This window comes from Molothrus ater, chromosome 1 (assembly GCF_012460135.2).
Source record: "Molothrus ater isolate BHLD 08-10-18 breed brown headed cowbird chromosome 1, BPBGC_Mater_1.1, whole genome shotgun sequence".
Taxonomy (NCBI): Eukaryota; Metazoa; Chordata; class Aves; order Passeriformes; family Icteridae; genus Molothrus; species Molothrus ater.
The window spans coordinates 20,102,353-20,123,664 of NC_050478.2; the positions used below are offsets into that span (position 1 = coordinate 20,102,353).

Below are 21,312 nucleotides of genomic sequence, written 5' to 3' on the forward strand. Positions count from 1 at the left end.
TAGCAAAGAACATGATTTGATCCACTCACCACAAGCTGATTCATCAGACTTATCAGAGCAGTCAGGTCTGAAATCACACTTCTGGATCATCTGGATGCAGTGGCCAGAGGCTCGACAGACAAACTCCTCCTCTGTGCAGTTGTTCATGGGGAGTGTGGCAGGAACTGAAGTTCCTGAAGTAGTTGTAGAAATAGTAGGCAAGTCTCCTTTGAAAAAGGAGCCAAAAGGATGTTGAGCACCTGGACTAAGGCATTCCAGCTTCAGAATTATTTCTCCCTTTGCCACTGCCCCCCTTTTCCAGGATATGGCTTTACTGGAATCATGCCTGGACAGTTGAATGACTAAAGTGCTGTTCAGCAGGAGCTGAATTGAAGCTTTCCCCAGTGGAAAGCACTGGTTTTCTCACACCATCCATACAATCTTTGACACTTGCAAGATTTACACCTCTTGCCAGTCTTTCAAATTTGGATTAACCCAGTAAATAATTTCAAAAAACTGGTGCCAACACTCACACAGCAATCACTGAAACTGATTTTCCCTGTGCACCAAGGCTAACAGATCATTCAGATGATAATGGGTTCTTCAACATGTTGATTACTACAAGGGACTGTGGAAATTACTATGTAACCTTCTTACCTTGTAAATTTATTGCTGAAAAAAATTATTTTCTCATTAGAGAAATTATTCTGAGGTCACCAATTTGTTCCACGACCTCCTTTATATTTAATTCAAACTCATTAGCACTTCTTTCAAATCAATTGTCTTTTTTTGTCCTCCTATTCTTTACTATGCAACTTTCTTCAAGCCTACTCTCTTTTCTTGAAAACCTTTCTATTCTTGTCCAAAAAATGAATTTCCATTATACAACTCCTTTTTAAAATTTAATAATTTATGAAATTATTAGCTGTAGTGCACAATGCACCTGAGCAATACACCTGAGTTAATTAAAATGTACATGTGAAGACTTTTCATATTTTGTGTCTGGGATAGAAAGGATTTTTGGTTTTAATCCCTGACAGCTGGAGCACTAATACTGATAATAAATTACCCATTTCTATTTTGTAGGGTAGAAAGCAAATCTATGAAATTAAATAAATTATTTTCCAGTCAAATGAAAGATACTCTCAAAATGTCCTAACACTCAAACAAAAGACTTAGGGGAAGGAATGTTTTGAAGTAAGACTTGTATGAATTGATAAATTTATCTCCAACTGAGATTAACAGCAAGGACCTTATTGGTCAGAAATTTTTAAATACAAATGGCACATTTAAGGCTCTGCTACTGATACACTGAAATGGAAGAAAGAAATTTAAGAAATTTTGAATAACCATAGCCTTCACAACACCTGAAAAGAAAGGAGGATCTGATACTTCCTCTATTTTGAAACAATTTATTTTCTATTCTTTATTGAATACCATTTTGTCCAGAGCAAGCATCACTGAATAGCCTTTGGTCAAGGCATTCAAATGCTGTGCTGAAGCGGTACACTCAAGGTTCAAAAGATTCAACACCTATCATGTTACTTATGAGAGACTTTACCACCAAGCTGTCAAGCCCATCTCTCCCCTGTCAGTATTTGGTCACTTAAAGTGGACCTAGAGCAATTGGGCAGTGCTTGATTCCGGTGTGCAGGGACAGGGGAACCCTGCTTTTTCAACCTGATCCTACTGGTGTTAAATATGGTGGAATATGCCATAGCTGTTGTCTATTTTGCAGGCTATTCCCACAGTCTCTTTGACTGGTTTTTTTTGCTGTTGGAATATTTTTATGGCATGGAGGAGATAAAAGAAGAACAGGACCCTCCCTAGGCTGTCTCAAAAATTGCTCTCAATTTTAAAAATATACAGAACACAAAACCTGACTCTTGTCCACCATTATACTTCAGTATTTTCAATTTATCTTTCCACACACAATGAGGATTTTTTCTTAGTTATGAACTTTGAGATTCTGACCCTCTATGTTTAGTTTTAAAGTTTTCTTCATAGCTAATTTGAAATTATTTATGGATTTTCTGATTAGTTATGTTAAGATTCTATTCCCTGCATATAAGGAACAATCCATTAACTGAGTATTTACAAAAATCCTTCACATCCAAAATGTTATAATAACTGCTTTACCCTGTATAAATATGGTAAAAGACCAGATAATTATGTGCAAAAGAAATACCATACACATTCGATATTCCTCGTAGGACTAATTATATCTGTAAGAAATTTTTGGAGTAGCAGAACAAAATGCATCTGCACTAGGGTGTTTTAGAGTAAGTGCTAGGATACTAATATTCAGACACTGTTTTAATTGTTTGCTGCTCTACAGCCCTGTCATGGCTATAGAGCAACTGTCACACCATATATAACCCTGCACTGCCTGCTGCAGCCAACAGTAGCCAACTTAAAATCTATTCTGTGGTGAGCTCCACATCCTGAATCTGGTGTCTTGAATACATGTTTAAGATATAATATTTTACAATTCTGTAGAGATTGTTCTACCCTTGGTAACAATGCTTTTTTGACAACAGGTTGCTCTATCACCTGAACTATTTGTGTGCCCTCATGTTACATGAGAGCAATTGGCACAGTAAGTACATTAAGAATTATTAGGGGCAGGTGGAAAGCTGTACCAAACTGAATTGGCAGAATGAAAGTTCAGTTCCTTTACACACAGCTAAGTTTTTTTTGCCTTCTAGGAGTCAAGATCTAAAAGAGTATGGAAGCTGCACTTTTCTTACTAAGGACCTCTTTTGGACCTTACATGCGCAGCAGAACCTATTTTGTTCTGATGCCTGGATACGAGAGTCTGAGAAGCAGGGAAATGAGTCTGGATTTCCTGACTCACATTTTTTAAACCTCATTTTTGCTTTTCTAGTAGCAATATTAACAAATGACAGCAATGAATCAGCTCACAGCTTGGAGACGTGCATTTCAACTCTTACCATTGTAAAGAGTACAGCCCAGAAAAGACACATCATCAAGTCCAATGTCTCCGGTGAAACCATCTCCTACTATACCTTTCACCAAAATCTAGGAAAACAAGGATGACAAAAGCATTTTTCAGTGTATAGTAGACTTCCACTTCTCATTAAATATTTCTTATTAATTGATAGAGGAGTCATTTGCCATGTTTCTCACTTAAAATGAGATTAAATTTATTCTGGGGGATATAGTATATTTAGTGACAATTTACGGAAGTGACCAATTATTATCAGGTTTCACTGGTGGTCACATTAATCATAGTGAACCATAACAGAATGATTGGCTTCACAATGGTGTAAATTCACTGAAACATCATTGTGATATAAAATGATGGCAAGACATTATCATAAGTGGCATATTATGATCACCTCCTTTGGTACTTATTGCAATAACATTAATCATGCTTAAATATAGTACCATTCATGTAAAAAAAATCATAGACTCATACAAATTTCAGTATATGAAAACAATTAGGCAGGTAAGAAATGAGCTATGGAACCTTTTAAAGAAAAATATTCTACCGCTTCATTAGACTTGTCAATGCTGTATTTGCTTCATTATTTTCTACTGCCAGGGAATAGGAGAAGTTGGTGTTTGTGAAATACTCTCTGGAAGACTAAATAAACCTCCTCTCTTCTGTCTGTGGCTGAGTGATAAATATCTAGCAGGTGATTAGTGAAAGATTTGATAAGAGTATTCTTAGTTAACTAAATAATAAACCCCAATTTATAAAAATAATAAAGCCTTCTCAAATTACACACTTTGAAAGAAGATGTTTTTGCTGATCCAACAGAGTTCTAAAACTGTCATTTCTTTGCCATTGTTTCAAATCCTTATTTTACATGCTACACACACATTCAGTTTCAGAAATGCAGTATAAAATTTCTAATGTTTTTTTTCCATTTTTTTTTCTCACTTAAGTAAAAAATTCCTACACATTAATGAAGGACAAATAGTGGCAAAAATATGATGGTTCTGCTTCAGAATACTGTTAGTTCTACTATTTTTGTTGTAATTTATTTATAAAAAAGGTTATATTGAACAAGAACCATTTTTCATATGATATGCACAGAGACCTTTTAAACATTACACTTGAAATTTATTATCCTGTAACAGGAGGGAAAAACAGTTAAATGATGCAAGGAATGGTCTTAACCCTGTAAAAGTAAAAGAATAATATCAGTCTAAATATGTTAACACCGACAAATTTGTTTCTGCTGTTTTGAAGTTGCCTGTGAATTGTAGATTTACTACTGATGCTGACATCACCAGAGTAAATAAAAATGATTACATTTCATTTATATATTATGTCCATTAAACAAAATAAATGAGTATGCCAGAAGAAGACAGGTAAATGTCCCCTACTATGGATATGCTCCAGATGGGCCATTTTAGCACAAAATATATTTCATGTGAACGACAACAATAAATGACAGCAATGCTTTTTATTGCTCTCACAGCAGTATGGGATTCTTACTTTCCCCTCAGGATACCCACAAATATTCTTTACAATATTGCCCCAGGCTTTTGGGTATTTTAGATTAAAATGGGGACAGTGCTACTGGACTGGTAGCAATAAAACAGTTAGGAATAGGAAAATAGTTAGACATAGGAAACAGGACAAACAAAAACATCTACTATTTGGAAAAGCCATGCTAGGAAATTTATTATTCCAAAATGACAAATCTCCTTCCACTGTAAACACACAGCAGTTTAAATATAAATTTCAATTTGTTTTCAAAGTATGAATTATTATCTACCTACAATTAATTACTTAATAATTAGCTCAAATTTAGAAAAAGAGACAGTGATCTTATTTAATTGCACAGCTATTTCTAAGACAAACCCAAATACCCTCGCAACTACACTGATTTTCCATGGGATTGGATTGTGCACTTGTGGATGTCACTGTGGGATGTGCAAGGAGCTTCAGTCTCCAAATCTGCCTGTGCCAGTGTCCCCAGTCCTGACAGACACACGGGCTGAGGACATCCTTATACAACATCTTCCACCCACGTTTCCTTTAAGAGAGCTGCACTTCTGCACCTTAAGCAGGAACACGTTTTTAAAAGGATTAAAAATATTCAAAGTTAGAAATGACAGGACACAGTTCTCTAGGAGGAATTTAATTCAGAATACCCTTATACTGATTATCATTATGATTGTGTTGTTTAAAATCTCCCCATCCACATTATTTTTCTTACATTAATCTAAGCACCTGGGGAGTCTGATACTTTGAAATATAGCATGAACTCATTGGCAATACAAAAAGTTTAATAGTGGCATAGGTATACACTTAAAACCGAAGATAAGACCAATTTCTGAGTTTAGAGCCTCAATACATAGTCTCTCTGCAGCTGTAGTTAAACTTTGACCACTTTAATTAATTTGGCAGACGTAATTCTGCAAACTTCATAAGGTATTATAAAGCAACCTCTAGGAAATTCATCTGCTGTGAAACTCATTTCACATCACATTTGTTACTTGAATGAGAATAAATAGTTCCCAATTTCATGTTTTTGGAAGTCTAAGATCCAGACTCAATGAAATCTTTAAAGGTATCAAAAGGTACGTGACATAAAGAAAAGAGGGGGAAAAACCCAATTCCATGGAAGCAAACTGCATTAGAATGACACTCTGTATACATAAAAAAATGATCCCTTAAGATTTTGAACAAAATAGGCTTTTGAATGGTGAAGTGATGTCATGACAAGTCTTAATAGAGGAATTACAATGGAGAATATTGTTCTGTACAAATGCTCAATTTTTACAGTGATGCTCATTTCTGTCAATAGCCAATTCCCACTGAAGGTTACCAAAGTAAAATCTTAATTTCTATACAAGCATAGCTTAAGATAGAATAGAATTAATTTCAAAAACTGTGGTGTATTCAAAATTCTGAAGGTTTTCAAATGTCTAGAAAATAGTGATATTAGTTCTAATGTATTCAACTTGTAATTTAGACAAACAGTAATTCAGTTTTGTCACAGGACGTGTCAACAGGGTTATTTAGAGATTTTTATTTCTAGTTAGAGAGTGGTAATTTAGATTAGGTTTCTATGATGATTTCTGACAAGAAAGCATTTGATTTGGTTTGAATAGGAAAGAACAGCCACACAAAAAACTGACAAAACATTTTTCCATAAAAAATTTTGTTGCAACTTACTAAAAGTAAAGTCCTCCACATTTCACCGCACACCTCTGAAGTAAACTACCCCTATGTTTTAATGCTAGGGACAAATGAAGAAAATTGTATAATAACTTTTCATCAAAAAAGCAATAAATTTCTTATGAGGTGATGGAACTTTTGTAATTAAAGACAAAGGACAAGCCAGAGAATGAAGCTTCAAAGCTTCATTTTTGTTAAAATATTTTCATCCAATGATCAAAGTCATGTCATAAGTCTTCACTGTAGAATAATTTTTTCAAGAACGCATAAGCATATTCCTATAATAATTTCTCAAGAAGTACACCAGAAGGGAAACTATTTCCAAGAAAATACAATTCTTTCAGAAAAAGGTTTTATCCAAAAAAGGAGAAATTTAGAATTGATCTTGAGTTTTTGAGTAGTTATTAATTCACATCAAATAAGATATTGACTGATTTGCTGAGTCCAAGCATGGTGATTTATTCCTCCTTGGCTCTGTTTCTCTGCTTCTTCAGCTGCCATCAAAGGAGTAGGCAGTGTAGACTTGAGATTATTCCCTCAATCTCTCATTTAGGTGTCCACCAGTTGCATTCTGTTTACGTGGCACTGACCTGTTCCTCTGTACCTTCTGCAAAACAGTTTGTCTTAGGAAAAAAAATAAAAAAAGGATGCCTGGGTTGTCACAGTCTGTTCCAGATTTCCCTCTCTTGGGAGGAATGATTTAGGCAATCAGAGCTGTTATGTGCTGCATGGAACCCAATCACAAGTGGAGACCTGCCATCAGCTTCTGGAGAGATTATCAACACTGGGTCGCCACATCACTTAAATCATACGCACTGAAAAGCTCAAGATCACACTGCCCTTCTTCAAAGCTCATCAGCCCCTTTCTTTCACGACCATTGAAAATGCTTTAGAAATTAATGCCTCAAGACTTCAAAAGTTGAAATAAAGTCCTTTCACACAGGTGTCCAAATGAATTGTTACCAGCATTCTTAAGGTTACACACATCAAATATGAAAAACCTCGTGTCAAATATTTGATGTTTTACAGTGCTTGGTTTACAAGATACTGAAAAACACTAGTTCTAGTTCAGTAAAGCACTTTATCATGCTTCGCTATAAGCTTGTGAACTCTCATGCTGATTTATGATGTTTTTCACAGCATTTCTCTAAAGTGCAGGGATGAATCACATTTCTATCCTGTTTTAGGCTATTCAGTAATATTGAAGGAATTAATAACTACATATTCTGGGAGCCTTTACTTTCCTGTATTAAGGTCACAAAACTTCATTCAACAGAAAAGATCCTGTTGTCACTTTGTAATATAAGCACTGGAAGAATTATTGCAGAAGTACTACATTGTCAGTGCCTAAAAATTTCTGATATTTAGCATGCCCATTTGAGAAACATCAATATAGCAATTATAATTATGAAACTATATTTAAACCACCCAAAGTTCATGGTTAGTTTTGACTTAATCTACAAGGATATACAAAGTCTGTTTTCTTTTCTCCCAAACAGAGTTTTCCTCAGATTTTATATATAAATAATAAAACAAATAAACAAACAAACAAAAAACCAGGATTCTGGCTGAGTTACTGTATCAAATACCTGGGATTTATGGTCCTGAAAGAAGTGTCCCACATTGACCAGGATGACTTCTAATGACCTGAGTATTTCTGTCCCTCCCTTTTGTACAGTAGAGCATACCAAGATATAAAGGGCTGCAGAAAAACATTTTCCCATCTCTGTCTAGGGAAGTCTGCACTGGGCTGAACAACTAGACTTTATCTGATCCATGCCGTGCTTACTGCAAAGGCAATTCTTCCATGCTGAGATAAGGAGCATCCTAAGAGGAGGCACTCACTGCTTCCTTTTCAATGCTTGTGAATGCACTTGTGGTAATAAACAGTCAATTATCTGCTCAGCAGCAAATGTTAATGAGCAAAGGGATCACTATTAGACCTTCTGCCTGACGATGTGGACCTTTCCTGACCCAAAGGATTTTTCCTGACTTAGTTATATAGAGTTGCTGCTCCTACATCCATGCATATGGCCTTAACCTCCCAAAGTAAGGAAATAATAACATAGAGATATCACCAGAACATGTGGGTTGACATAAAATCCTGTCTTCATTACAGTTAATGAGAGTTTTGACATATACTTCAGTGGGAGTAGATTTCTACATTGTTTCTTAATTCTGCTATAAGCATACTCAATAAACAGAAAGATTGCAAAAAATATTTTTAAAACTCTCTGCTTGATATAAGGCAATTTCCTCCCTCTATGGAAAAAAAATTATTTAAATCTTCAACAAAGTACAGCTTTCCTGTGATCTTCTTGTTATATTTTCAAAGATATTGATATTCCTGTTATATTTTCTAGATCCAGTTAAGCCATGAGATAAAAGTCACTAACATTTTCCTTCTTCTTGAAAAGTCATCCAAGTCTTATTTTCCTGTTGAGCAGTTGCTGATATGTAGTATAGTAACATCAATAGGAAATGTGAAACAGTACTCTTAATTTTCAGGGAAACATAAGTCCTGTCTTACATGATGCCCCTTTAATGCAAATGGCTCAACAGTTTCTCAGTGGGCTGTGGGTTCTGAAAGATGGTGAAAACTTTTCATTACTTCAGGTTTTCCATATTTAAAACATAGGCAGAACTTGACAGTTCAGTAGAGAATAGAAAGGCTATTTTTACTTTATGTGATTTCCATTGAGCAGCCTGCATGTAAATATGGACAAAAAAGGTAAAAAGCATTCACCCCGGCCCCCTTCTTTTCTCCCCTCTCAAGAAAAATTGCAAGGAAATGACAGACATAAAATTAAGAATATAATTGTCACTGCAAAACATATTATTAAAGGTAGATTAGAAATTCTCGTTCCTTGTCCCCTATGTGCACGTTGTGACTTGATGACATCATGACAAGTTTTCCACAGCATATCAATAAAACAATAGCACAAAGAATAAATTGTTTCTATTGTTAGAGTGGATTATCTCTTTAGTATTCTGATAGCACTGAACAAAAGGCCACTATCTTTCCCTAAGACCTGAACTAAGCCCACAACATTTTCTCTGAAGGTTTATACAATGTATTTTCCTGATTCCTCATGTGATTATCCTGTTTTCACAGTTTTCTATGTTGAGAAATCCATTTATCAAAAATGGCAAAACCATTGTTTAGGAAGGAATTTTTTACAAACTCACACTAGTTATTTTTCAAATACACGGCATCGTACCACACACATTTTCACATGAAAATTGTCTGTATTTCACTTCACACTATAGGTATTGAATAGTCTTCACTATCAACACAAAGTTCACCACCAACCACAAAGTCTTAAGGTTGTTTTTCACCCCTTCCCAGAAGTGCCTTGGTTCCCATGTTGTCCCCTTTATGTGTATATTGTTTCTGACCTAGATTGTGGACTAGTTAGGAAACCTGAGTATGAATTGCCCAAGCTAGAGCCTATACAAGCTCTGCATGAAGTATGAACATGAGGCTGACATGAGATACATCATCTTTTGTTCCTGGCCCTCTATGGCCCCTCGAGGCTGGTTGTGAGGATGGGGCCTGGTGGAGAGCTTAGGACCTACAAGTGCAAGAATTAGAGCTGCCATACCAAAAGGCATTGTCACTTCAACAGGACAGACTTGGACTAATCCACATGATTTGGCCTGACAGAGCAACCTCTGGCACAATCCAGATACCCTGAAACTGTCTCTGCACATTACACCCGCCAGGACACATTCTAAAAAGGCATGAGTGTTAAATACAGGTAAGACAACAATTTTTTTGGGTTTGAGTATTTGGTTATTGTTTTTGGTCAGTCAGTTGGTTGGTTGGTCTTTTTCCTTTTTTCTTTAAATAACTTGCAAGATTGTGTAGGCTTTGCCCTGGGCTTAATATAAAAAGTGTGGCCAGCCAGATAAGGGGAGTGATTCTGCCACTCTGTCCACCATGGTGAACCCACACCTAGAGTACCACATCCAGCTCTGAATTCTCCAGCATAAGAACCTCATGTACCTGTAGGAGTAGGTCTAGGGGAGGGCCACAAAAACTGGTCAGAGCATTGGAACACCTCTGCTATGAAGACAGTAGGAAAGATTTGAATTTAGAGAAAGGAAGGATATAGGGAGACCTTATGGCAGCATTTCAATACTTAAAGCTGGCTCGTAAGAGAGATGAAGAGAGACTTTTTTCCAAGACTTATACTGACAGGACAAGGGGCAATGATTTTAAATTGAAAGAGATTTAGATTGGACACGAAGAAAGACATTTTTTACAATGATGGTGAGAAGTGTGCTGGTCAGGTTGGATGAGAATTTAAGCAACTTTTTATCTGGTGCAAGATGTCTCTTCCCATTCCAGTGCATTTGGATATTTATAGGTCCATATTAGCCAATCAATAAAACCTTACTCCAGAGCCAACTACATACAAAACTGTGTAGGTCTGCCTGAAACTACAGACTGTACAGTGCCACAGTGAAAACAAAATGAGAATAATTACTGTAAAGAGACTAGAAACCAACAGCACAATGTAAATGTAAAAAACACAGAGTATTGTGCAATACGCAAAGAGGTATCAGGGATGGAAGAAGGCAACATACAGATCAGAAACAAAGAAGAATATTCAGGAAAAGACCTACTGAGATGCAGCAAATGTGTCTAGATATCCATTTATTTGAAATACTATTGGAGGAGCGTGGTGGAACAAAAGCAAATGGTAACATTTAAAGGACAGGGGAAAAAAATAAGAAAAAAGAGAATTCCTGAATATTAATCTCAGCAGATTATTAGGGGAAGTTTAAAGGAGAAAAGTAGGAGAAGGAAGATGAGGAGTGATAAATTGAAAATTGAAACTGAAGCTGTTTTTTAAGTGGAAATCCATGCTCTCTAAATCTTTGTGTGGAAATTACTAGCAGAGAATGGATCAAAAGCAATAACATAAAAATGATCAGAAGTAGGTATTAGACACGTAATAAATGTCTTAGAGAAGTCCTTGATAAGTTCAGAGCTGCTTCAACACCAGATTTAAATGAAAAATATGTATCTGACCAACTAAACATTAACAAACTCCTACTGGTATGTCAAAACACACTGAAATGAGGCCCTGAAGAAGGAAGCAGGTAGACAATCAAATCAAGGCAGAAGGCTAACAACACTTGACAATAACAAACCTGGTTCAACAAGGGCAAAAGTGACTGCAGAAAATCTGAAATCACAGGTAGAATATCAAAAAGAGTGAGCCTCCCAAGGCACCAAGAGCTCTGTGCAGCAGAGTGCCTCACAGTGTGAGCACAGATGTGCAGTGGCAAAGCTGGCTGTCCACAGCTCAGTGTGTGTCACCATGGATGGCATCGCCCCAGCAATGCCACATCCCAGAACACAGTGCTTCCACCACCCAGGCTCTTAGCAGTGTATGGCAGGTGGAAGGCTATAGCCTCATTATTGTGCTTCTAGCCCTTAACTGACTTTGCTTCTGATAATTTTCCAAGTTACTTATTGACTTAATTTGTATTTTCTTGTACACAAAGCATGTGTACAAGACTTGTACATATATGTGTGTATATGCAAAACATGTATACAAAACTTGTGTACAAAACATTCATCACCAATGAGCTGTACAACAGGCCTGTGGCATTCACATTCTCTGAAAAAGTTCCTTCATCCAGGATTTTTCTCCTGGGAAGCTGAGAAGCCTCAGAGAAAAGGAAAACAATCCTTATCTCATTTACTTCTTCTCTGTTTTGCTCATGTGGAATGTGTTTGGAGATTGTTTACCCACAGGTGATTGTTTCATTGGATTCTGGTGTGAGTTGCTTTGACTCCTTGGCCAATCAGGGTCTCTCTTTCAAGACTCTGGAAAGAGTCACGAGTTTTCATTATTATCTTTTTAGCATTGAGTAAGTATCCTTTCTGTATTCTTTGGTATAGTTTATTATAGTATTTTTAATATAAAACAGTATCATAAAGTAATAAATTGGCCTTCTGGGAACATGGAGTCAGATTAAACATTTCTTCCTTCATCTGAGGGCAATGCAAATACAATACAGATCATCCTAAAGTACTATTTCCTTTTCCTTGGATTGTGTTACATTATGATTTCATAGAATACCTCTATTGACTCTATTCAGAAGAATCACTAATGATCTTTCTCTATGAAGCTTTTTTAACACTGTTGATTAGATGTTTCTCTGCTAAAACTCAAGCAACCCTCTTTCTGAAAGGAACACAGTTTACCCAAGTGCTCTAGAAAGGGTCAAACATTTCCAATTTTTTTTTCCCAGTTCAATGTTCCAAACTTAAGGGTAAATACACAATTACTTTGATTTGTTTTCTTTCTTCCTGTGCCTTCCACACTAGGAAATAATACTTCTCTTTGGGACAAGAAAGAGTAATGCACACTCTTCCAGAGAAGTTGCAGGCAAAGAAGTTTGGTTAAGTTTGATTAGCTACATGCTCTGGAATTCACCAGTATAAGTCCAGAATTTTAACCTGATGCTTATCAATTAATGACTAGAGAAGACTGAAAAATTCACACAAGTCTACAAAGCTATCATTGTTATAAACCCTATTAAAATATTCTCTCTGAGGGGCTGTAAAATTGGATACAAGATCTAAAATTTGTAATTTCCATAGTTCTAAAGCTTGTTATGTAGGAAATGAAATTGTATTTATTTTTACATAAAAGATATTATAGCTAACAAAGAAGACTAGTGAGTCATTATCTTGTCTGAAATTAGTTAAAAGGGTATCTAGTTTACTATAAGTCCCCCTGTACTATTCATTTATGAAATATAATTATCACCACTAAAAATGCATGAAAGAAAAACACTACATTCTGAAACCTCAAAAATTGCCACTGAGGACACTTTTTTGTTTGAAACAGAACCCCAAATCACTGTAAAAATAGTTTTTAAACTGGAATTCCACCAAAATTTCCATTTACCTTTAGAATTCTGAGTTTTTCATTACAGAAATGGCTGGTGGGGTGAGGGTGTTGATCAATCTTCCCATTCCTCAGAAAAGTAATTGCAAGAAATGCAAGAATGGCAGAAATAACTGAAGGGTGATTTTTGTGAAGCCATTCCACTTATTACAGAGCAGATCATCAGAACCCCCAAAGAACAGCTGCTATCTCATCTCACTGAGGAGTGAAAAGGAAGAGTGTGAAAAAGCAGAACAGCCTATGTGACTGTACCCTAACTAGCTTAGTACCTTATGTATGACTTTCAGCACTTGCTGTCTCTCTTGACAAGATGAATGACAAGAGCCTGGATGTAAAAGATGTATGTTCACTACATATGTATTTGATATGAAACTGGTATGTCACTCATAACAAAAACATAATACAAGTACTTGTATATTAAAAAAAATAGCACAACAGATAAAAAGAATAGTTGAAAAAAATGTTGTTTTATATTTGTGTTCACAGGACATAGTCCTATTCTATATTCATACAAAATGTATAATTCTAATTTTCAATCAATATTCCATTATGTTTTAAGCTAATACTTAATTGATAAAAAGATTTAAATTATTATAGTGTATTTTTTGGTTACTTTTCTTACCCACTTGTAAAGCGGAAATTGTCAAATGCATTTTATATCTACTTAATTGCAACATTATTTTGCATTATTTATTATCTTCTGATTTTGGTCCTTATTTTTCACACTTCAATGGAGAAACTTTTATATTTGAAGGGACAATTAAGGTTTTATATATGATACTTAGAATACTAAACTTTTTAGTTATGAAACCAAATATAGCAGTAATAGTTAACCATGGACTTAAACAATGTACTTCATTTTTAAATTTCATGAGAGCCAATGAAGAAAAATGCAAAACTGACCTTTATAAAATCATCATAAAATTATGATAGACTCCCTAATGTACTACTTACACTTTGCAGTATCAAAGATGTATAACCATCTTTGTTTACAGAGATAAATGTATAATCTGCATGAGCAAAAAGGGAATAACAGTATTGGGGTAAAGACAATTATTCTTTTTTTAATAATATGTTCTACAATATAGTAAAGTTGCCCTAGGTCTCTTAGGACAGACATGATAGGTATGTGATTTCTATCATGACAAAAAGGAGACTACAGTGCCCAGATAGATATAGAATTTTGCCATTTTTCACATATCATCATTTCCTTTTCTGTTTCATCATGAAAAAAATAAAGCAAGCTAAGAGAGTGAAATTTTTTAAAATGTTAAAATAGAATCTTTGCACCTTCTTCTGAGCAGTAAGTATTTCAGATATGATTATTCCAAAGAAGATAAAAGCAAACACTATTCATCATCAATATGACAGAATTTTGTTTTACTACCGTTTCAAGCATTTATCTAAAGAAAAGACAGGTAAGTACACTTCTCAGGATGAAAATAAATGCAGAACAAGTAAGGAGACAAGGACACTTGACAGTGGGGTTTTTTTCAGTTGAAACAAGTATCCTGTAGAATTAAAAGGAATAGTTGATAAGAAATTAATTTTTAACTTGAATTTTTCCAATTAAAAAATTTGTATAATTTCTTGCAGATAATATCATTTGCAGAGGAAGAGAAACTCTAGATCAATAAAGCTGCAAAATTTTTATAAGCATGTGTATTTGGGACTATTTTTAATACTTGTCAGTAGTAGTATTTGACAGAGGTGCTTAATTTTGTCTTAGAAAACTGCATTTCTTTTGTTTAAATAGCTTTTGCTCTGAATTTACCTTTTCTTCCTCTAGCTACTCCCATTGTTCTCAATGATGTCACATGTAACACTTTGGTGTAAAACATCTGATGGAATAGCAACAAATGTCACCATGGTTTAATGGCAGCCAGAACAAAGCTTTTATTGACAAAATTAAGATTCTGAGGCTTCTTGGGAGTGGGTGTGAGCCAAGGGAGTCTGCTCTTGCCTCTGGGTTTCTGCCAGGGCATTCAATTAAAAGGCCTAGAGTTTCATACCTATAGAGTTCAAAACTTTCAAAAGAGAATTTGACTTTCAAGAGGTTCTCAAATGCCTTTTTTTTTCTGCTTTGAATTTTTGGCTGACAATTCCTCCTTTTCCTAGGAGTTGGTGTATAGGCACAATTGTTCATATACTCCCAAAGCTGGCTTCTCATGCTTAGCAAATAAACTGAAAATGTGATTTGGAGGGATTTATTATTTATAGTGATTATTTCTCTGACTGGGGTCAACAAAAGATCTATTTACATAGGGAGGAAAGAAGAAGAGGACACATCTCAGATCTATGATTATGTCACACATTTAGAAAAGAAAATGCAAAATGAAGGTCTGACTGACAAAGACTTGGACTATCTTTGGTCCTAGAGTCTAATATTTTCTATTCACTAGGAATCTCTGAAAATCCTGTAAGAGCTGACAAGATGGTCTGGTTAGAGACAGAGAAGATTATGAAGCCAAGATTTGTATTTTGACCAGAAAATTATTTAAAAGCTCTATCTTTATTTAGACTAGTTAGTTTTTAGACTTTCATGAAAAAAAAAAAATCCGCTTTTAAACACTTCATTTGAAGCATTGAGGAGACCTACAAGACTTTAAGCATGTAATATGAAAGCAGTGAAACCCTAAATTTATGGGATATTGGGAACACAGTATAGTAAATATAGAAGCTACAGCTTTAATACTGTTACACAGCCTGGAGACAGCCTAAAAAACCAACTGAGAGGCTGTTCTAATACACATTTCAGTAGAAATACTTCAAATATATTGTATTTAAATACTATACACTTAAAAGAAAGTTTGGAAAGAGAAAGAAAGATTAGAAAGCAATCAGCACTTGGCAACACAGTAGAAAGGGAACACAACTTGCTCTCTTCAAAACTCCTGAGTTTTGAAGTGTTGTAGGTTGTGACACAGCAAACTCCATTATAAGATACACAATACACAATGGACATCAGATCTTGATCTCTTTCTTCAGAATAATCAAACTTATACCTCACACCCCTCAAAAATGACTAAGAGAAATCAAAATTGATCAAAACAATATCTTTGAAATTCCCTGCACAAAACTATGAAAGTATAAAAGAAAACCCTATAACACTAACATGTGAAAAACATTTCAGTTACTGAATAGACCTTCCCAACTCTCAGGAGGTCAAATACAGGACAGGGAGGTTAATAGCTCTTCAGATAAACCACTAAACAGGGAAGGGGAAAGGGGAAGGGGGAAGAGGGAAGGGAAGGGAAGGGAAGGGGCTTTGATAGCATTAGGTTTATATGCCTTTATATTTACAAAAGGTCTTGACAGAAAATGAACACACTCCTTCCGTGTGCCTCTTTGCATCCACAGTATTATTAATGCCTTTTCCTCCAAAGAGGATATAATTTCTCTTTACTTAAAAGTAGTGTTTTGGGAAATAATAATGAACAATCTAAAGAAGAAAATGCACTATATCAGGTTTAAAAGGAAGGTGGAAGAGGTTTCTTTTTTATAATATGGTGTGGGGGAAAGGAGAATGGTAATTTTAGGACCGGTTGACAATTGAGTGAACCAATGTCTCCTCTAATAACCCTGCAGAATATCCCAACTGGAATAAAAAGACCACACATAGTCAAAGATAAATAATATATACAATATTTAAAAGAGGAAAATATAAGTCAAGATTTATAGCTGTAACTTACTTTAATGGTATATTTCTCTAAGAAATTTTTGACTCTTAGTCTGACCTGGCAGCCAAACATTTTGTATTGATATATTTTCAGGTATTATAATTTAAAATTATAAAATTATAAAATTATTATAATTTAAAATTAATTTGTAACTCTTTAAAAGTTAGGCAAATCAGAGGATATTCTTTTGAACAGAATTAATGAATCAAACTATTTTGTAGTAGATTTGGATAAGATTTTTTTCACCAAATCCTTGAAAAGAAAAACTAGTATCCATTTTAAAAAACACATATTCAAAATATTAAAATTAAGTGGTTTAGGGGGACAAGTCAATATAACACAAGAACAAAAAATATTTTACATATTTCCTCAAAAAATCCTACAAAATATTTTGAAGCAAAAGTCATCAGACAGTTACAAATAGCTTTGAGATTGTGCAGTTATTTATATACTGTCAGTGTTTTATGATGCAGGAAATAAACACTTCAAAACTTAGAAGAATCATACCTGAAATGGCTTAGAACTGCTGATGAAGAGTGTCTGTCTGATCCATCTGTTTCCTTGATTTCCAAACTTGTACCACAACAGCCATCCCTTAGCATTGCTCACAGTTCTTTTGAAGACTGACAGCTTATAAACTTCTTTTCCAAACATATGATAATGGAAGCGGAAAGCGCAGGTTCCATAGCCAGAAGGGTTGAAGAGAGGACTAAGCAGAACTGCTTTATCCTGGAACTGGCGTGGCTCAGAGGACTCCAGGTACAGGTAGTGTCCTCTGGCTGTGCCTGTTGTGTGATCCTTCAATGGGCCTGTGTTAACTGTGGGGGTTGGACCCTGTATTCTGATCCAGTCAAAGTCATCCTCTACATCCTGCTCCCAATTGCACAGCCCATTTTCAAAGTCACACTGTAGGTCAGGGTCTGAAATGTAAAGAGAACAGACTGTCAAAAATAAAAAAGCAATATCAAAAGGGGATGGGGCTTTAATATTTTTTCTTATCCTTGCAAATATTTATTTCCAATATATATCTGTCAAATTGTACTTAATTTATTGAGTAAACAGAACTGGGAGTAAAATTATCCATGTTATTAATTTTATGTATTATTAAAATTAAAGACTGTAAACTTCTTTAACTGAAACAGATCAAAGGAGTTAAAACTGAGGTAATTGAATGAAATAAACCACACCATACTGTCTAGTAAGTATATGTGATAAATGATCTAATGTATTTTTGCTTGGCAGATGTAGTCCTAAAAACACATTGGGGTTTAGATCTTTATTATCCTCAATAATATTAACATAATAATTTTACCAAGGCTAAATCAAAGACTTTATAACACAACTGCATTTTTTTATTTGACACCAAGGCAAAATGTATTGATTACTTCTAATATAAAACAATAAAATGTGTCAGAGGTGGTGAGCTTGCATTCCAACTTTGTATCTGCTTTAATAAGCAGTAAGTGACATTATAGTATTTTTTTAAAATAAAGCTGTTGCGTTTAATGGTGTTTAAAACTGCAACTCAAACCTTATCATAGACCTCAAAATGAGTTATAAAAAAGCTAGGCACTTCACAAGTAGAAAAACTAAGAGAAGCTGGAATGCCTTCACTTTCTTTTAAATTTACAGCAGTTTTAAGTTGCTATTCAGCAATTATTGCTGAACAGACTGATATCACCTCGAGCATGTAAGGTGCCCCCCATTCTCAAACTGATTGTGATTTGCATAATTCAGTTACCTCAGGAAGTGATAATGCAAATGCTAGTTAATTTTATTTTATACTAATGTTCTTGAGTTCTTAAAATTGATGAATGCATGCTTCAGGGGAAAAACCATCAACAGCACCCTTCAGCACTCAAGGTGAATGTCAAAAATGGGAACAACTCATAGCTTTCCTCAGTACTTTCAAGTGCTTCCTTTGAAGGGGACAAACAGGTTCAGCATGACTCCTATCTTTAGTATAGATATTTTAACTTTTTTTTGATAGGAAGAGTGTAGGTCCTAAGAAGAGGTAGGACATACACTCCTCTCAGTCCATCAGTATGTATCAGTATGTCTGTACTTGTGTCAGTAAAATCAAAGATAGCACCTTGACTTTACATCCTCCCTTTTAAAATAAACTTGTGACGAATGTTCACGTTTTACACAAGATAAAGAAATAGGGTGGCTTTGGATAAAGGAGATAGAATTCCATTTACCCTCAGTTTAACTCATCATATGCATTTAAGTTTAAAATTATCATTCTGGTCTATTTCTAACTATACTGAGTGGAATCATTACTGGCTGCAGCAATTCTGTGCTCTTTCAGCCCAGGGGTGAATTGGCAGGTCAATTTGTGTGTGGTGTTAAGTAAGCAATAGTGGAAAGTACTCACCACAGCTGTCTTCATCTGATCCATCCCCACAGTCATCCACAAGATCACAGACCAATAAACTGTCAATACAAGCTTTTGTATCTCTGCACCAGAAGTGATTTGGACCTTCACAACTTAATGCTGGAGGCGGGAGAGCACAGTTTTCAAATCTAATATCATCAATCGCTGAGATGCCCTGATAAACACCCAGACTGATTTTATCAAGAGAAAATTGGAAAGGATGTGGAAGGCGTCCAAGCTGAATGACTGCCTTCAGCCACTGATTTCCCTCGCTGTAGTATGTCCTCCAAAGGACTGTAGGATGTTTCAGCCCATCCACAAGCAATTGCAGCTCTGCTGCCCCAACTGACTCTCCGTAATTGTAATACCTAAAATGATATAAATAAGAATGTTAAGTGGGCAAATGAAGAAAATGGACCACATCAGTTACAATGACCTCTATCTTTTCTGCTATATCTATATAGGAGATATATAGGAAGTCCACAGGGCCTGTAAGTCAATCTATTTTCTGAATGATGGTAGGATAGGCTGCTATATCAATCTAGGCCTGGTCTCAAGAACTGAAGATTTTGAGAGAAGAAGCATACTTCATTAAATTGAAACCCAGAACTGAAGAGTCACATTTGCTTTTATATTCAGAAACAAACACTGCTCACTCAGATGCATAATCTCTTTTTATAAATTTAATTCAGTACATGATTGTAAAGTTTCAAGAAGGAAAAACAGAACACCTGCTGAATGCATAAGTATGCTCTCTATCTACGTTAGTTTTTGTTAACACGTTGCCTTCTAAGCCTTCAGCATTTAAAACTGACAAATACTTGGGTTGGCAATTGTACAACAAAACTGGGAGCAGAAGCACATATACAACCAACTTTTAATATCCAACTTCAAGACATGAATCTTGTATAAAAAGACAGTTCCACTTCCTATGGCAGATGTATTTGACATCACTGAGATAAACTGCACTTAATTGTTATTAAGGTCAGGCCAGACCTTTATTTAAACAGTGACACCAATTTGGCCTTAGTAAACAAATTATCAAAGCTATATTTTTCCTGTCTATCTTTGACAAGTTTGCACAAAGACTGAGACAAGTCAATTACTGAAAATGTTTGTTTCGGTTTGATTGTTGGTTTTAGTTGTGGGGTTTTGTTGGTTTGGTTTTTTCTGTGTATATGAAAAATAAATGGAAGCAAAAAACCAATTCTCACACTGAAACTTGTACTTAATAATAATGAATCTAATTTTGGATACTCAAGGTGACTCAAGAACCTATTAGATTTTTCAGTGATTCACGTTTTCAAATTATTAACCAAAGAACAAAGAATATTAACCAAAGAATTGTTAGCAAAAGGACTGTGGTATTTGCCCATGTATATGCAGGCATAATCCTTTACTATAATTTTGCTCAGAGCCTGACAACAAAGTCATGTCCTGTTTCACTTCTTTTCTGCAAGTGTTTCATATTACACCTGTATTGTTCACAGTGAAGACTATATGCTGACAGAATAAAATGAAATAAATACTTCAGAGAAAGATGTATCTATTTCAAACTATAATCTCAATTTCAGTCCAAGAGAAGCAATGTGAGATAATCCAGGAATTTTAAATGTAAAGTATTTCATACCAAAAGGACAGTGTGCAATTTGATCCTGTTTGCCTGAATTTTGGGCTTCGTAGCCGAGCTATTTGTGAAATACTGTTGCTGGTCTTCAGAATGAACATAAAATGACCTGTTAAAAGAAAACAAAAAGCAGCTTTTCAGCTCAAGAAATAAAGGGTTTATAAAGGTTTTTACAGCACTCATGGCCATCACTTGAAATCTGGCCAGGAAGCAGGTTTACCTATTCCACTTCTCTGTTTCTAGGCCTGGCTTGTCTTACCTTCAGATTTGTTATAGGTGTGATCCCGTGGAGGAGCTTGCTTCTGAAAGGCAGGTGGAAGAGCATTGCTGGAGCTTCTTACCCAGTCAAATTCATCTGCATCTATAGCTTCAAACCAGCCACAGCTCTCTCTTTCAAAGTCACATACAGCAGCTGGAATAAAGAAAGAGACATTTCATTTCTATATACAACATTACCAAAAAAGCTTTGCAGTATGAAAAGTAAATAAAATGTTTCTAATATGTCATGAATATTCTAGAAGTAAGTCTAGGAAAGGGGGGTGGAGAGGCAG

The 21,312-nt window shown here is 35.3% G+C and overlaps 1 protein-coding gene across 1 annotated transcript in view; it reads right to left on the reverse strand.

The window, feature by feature from the left end:
- Positions 1-21,312, reverse strand: part of MALRD1 (MAM and LDL receptor class A domain containing 1) — a 234,685-nt gene that overhangs the window by 156,028 nt on the left and 57,345 nt on the right. Inside the window, exons 14-19 of the mRNA XM_036396321.1 lie at positions 21,021-21,173; positions 20,765-20,870; positions 19,135-19,502; positions 17,265-17,677; positions 2,928-3,021; positions 30-203 (exon numbers count right to left, since the gene is read on the reverse strand). Coding sequence (XP_036252214.1) covers positions 30-203; positions 2,928-3,021; positions 17,265-17,677; positions 19,135-19,502; positions 20,765-20,870; positions 21,021-21,173 — 1,308 coding nt within the window. The remainder of the gene's footprint in view (positions 1-29; positions 204-2,927; positions 3,022-17,264; positions 17,678-19,134; positions 19,503-20,764; positions 20,871-21,020; positions 21,174-21,312) is intronic.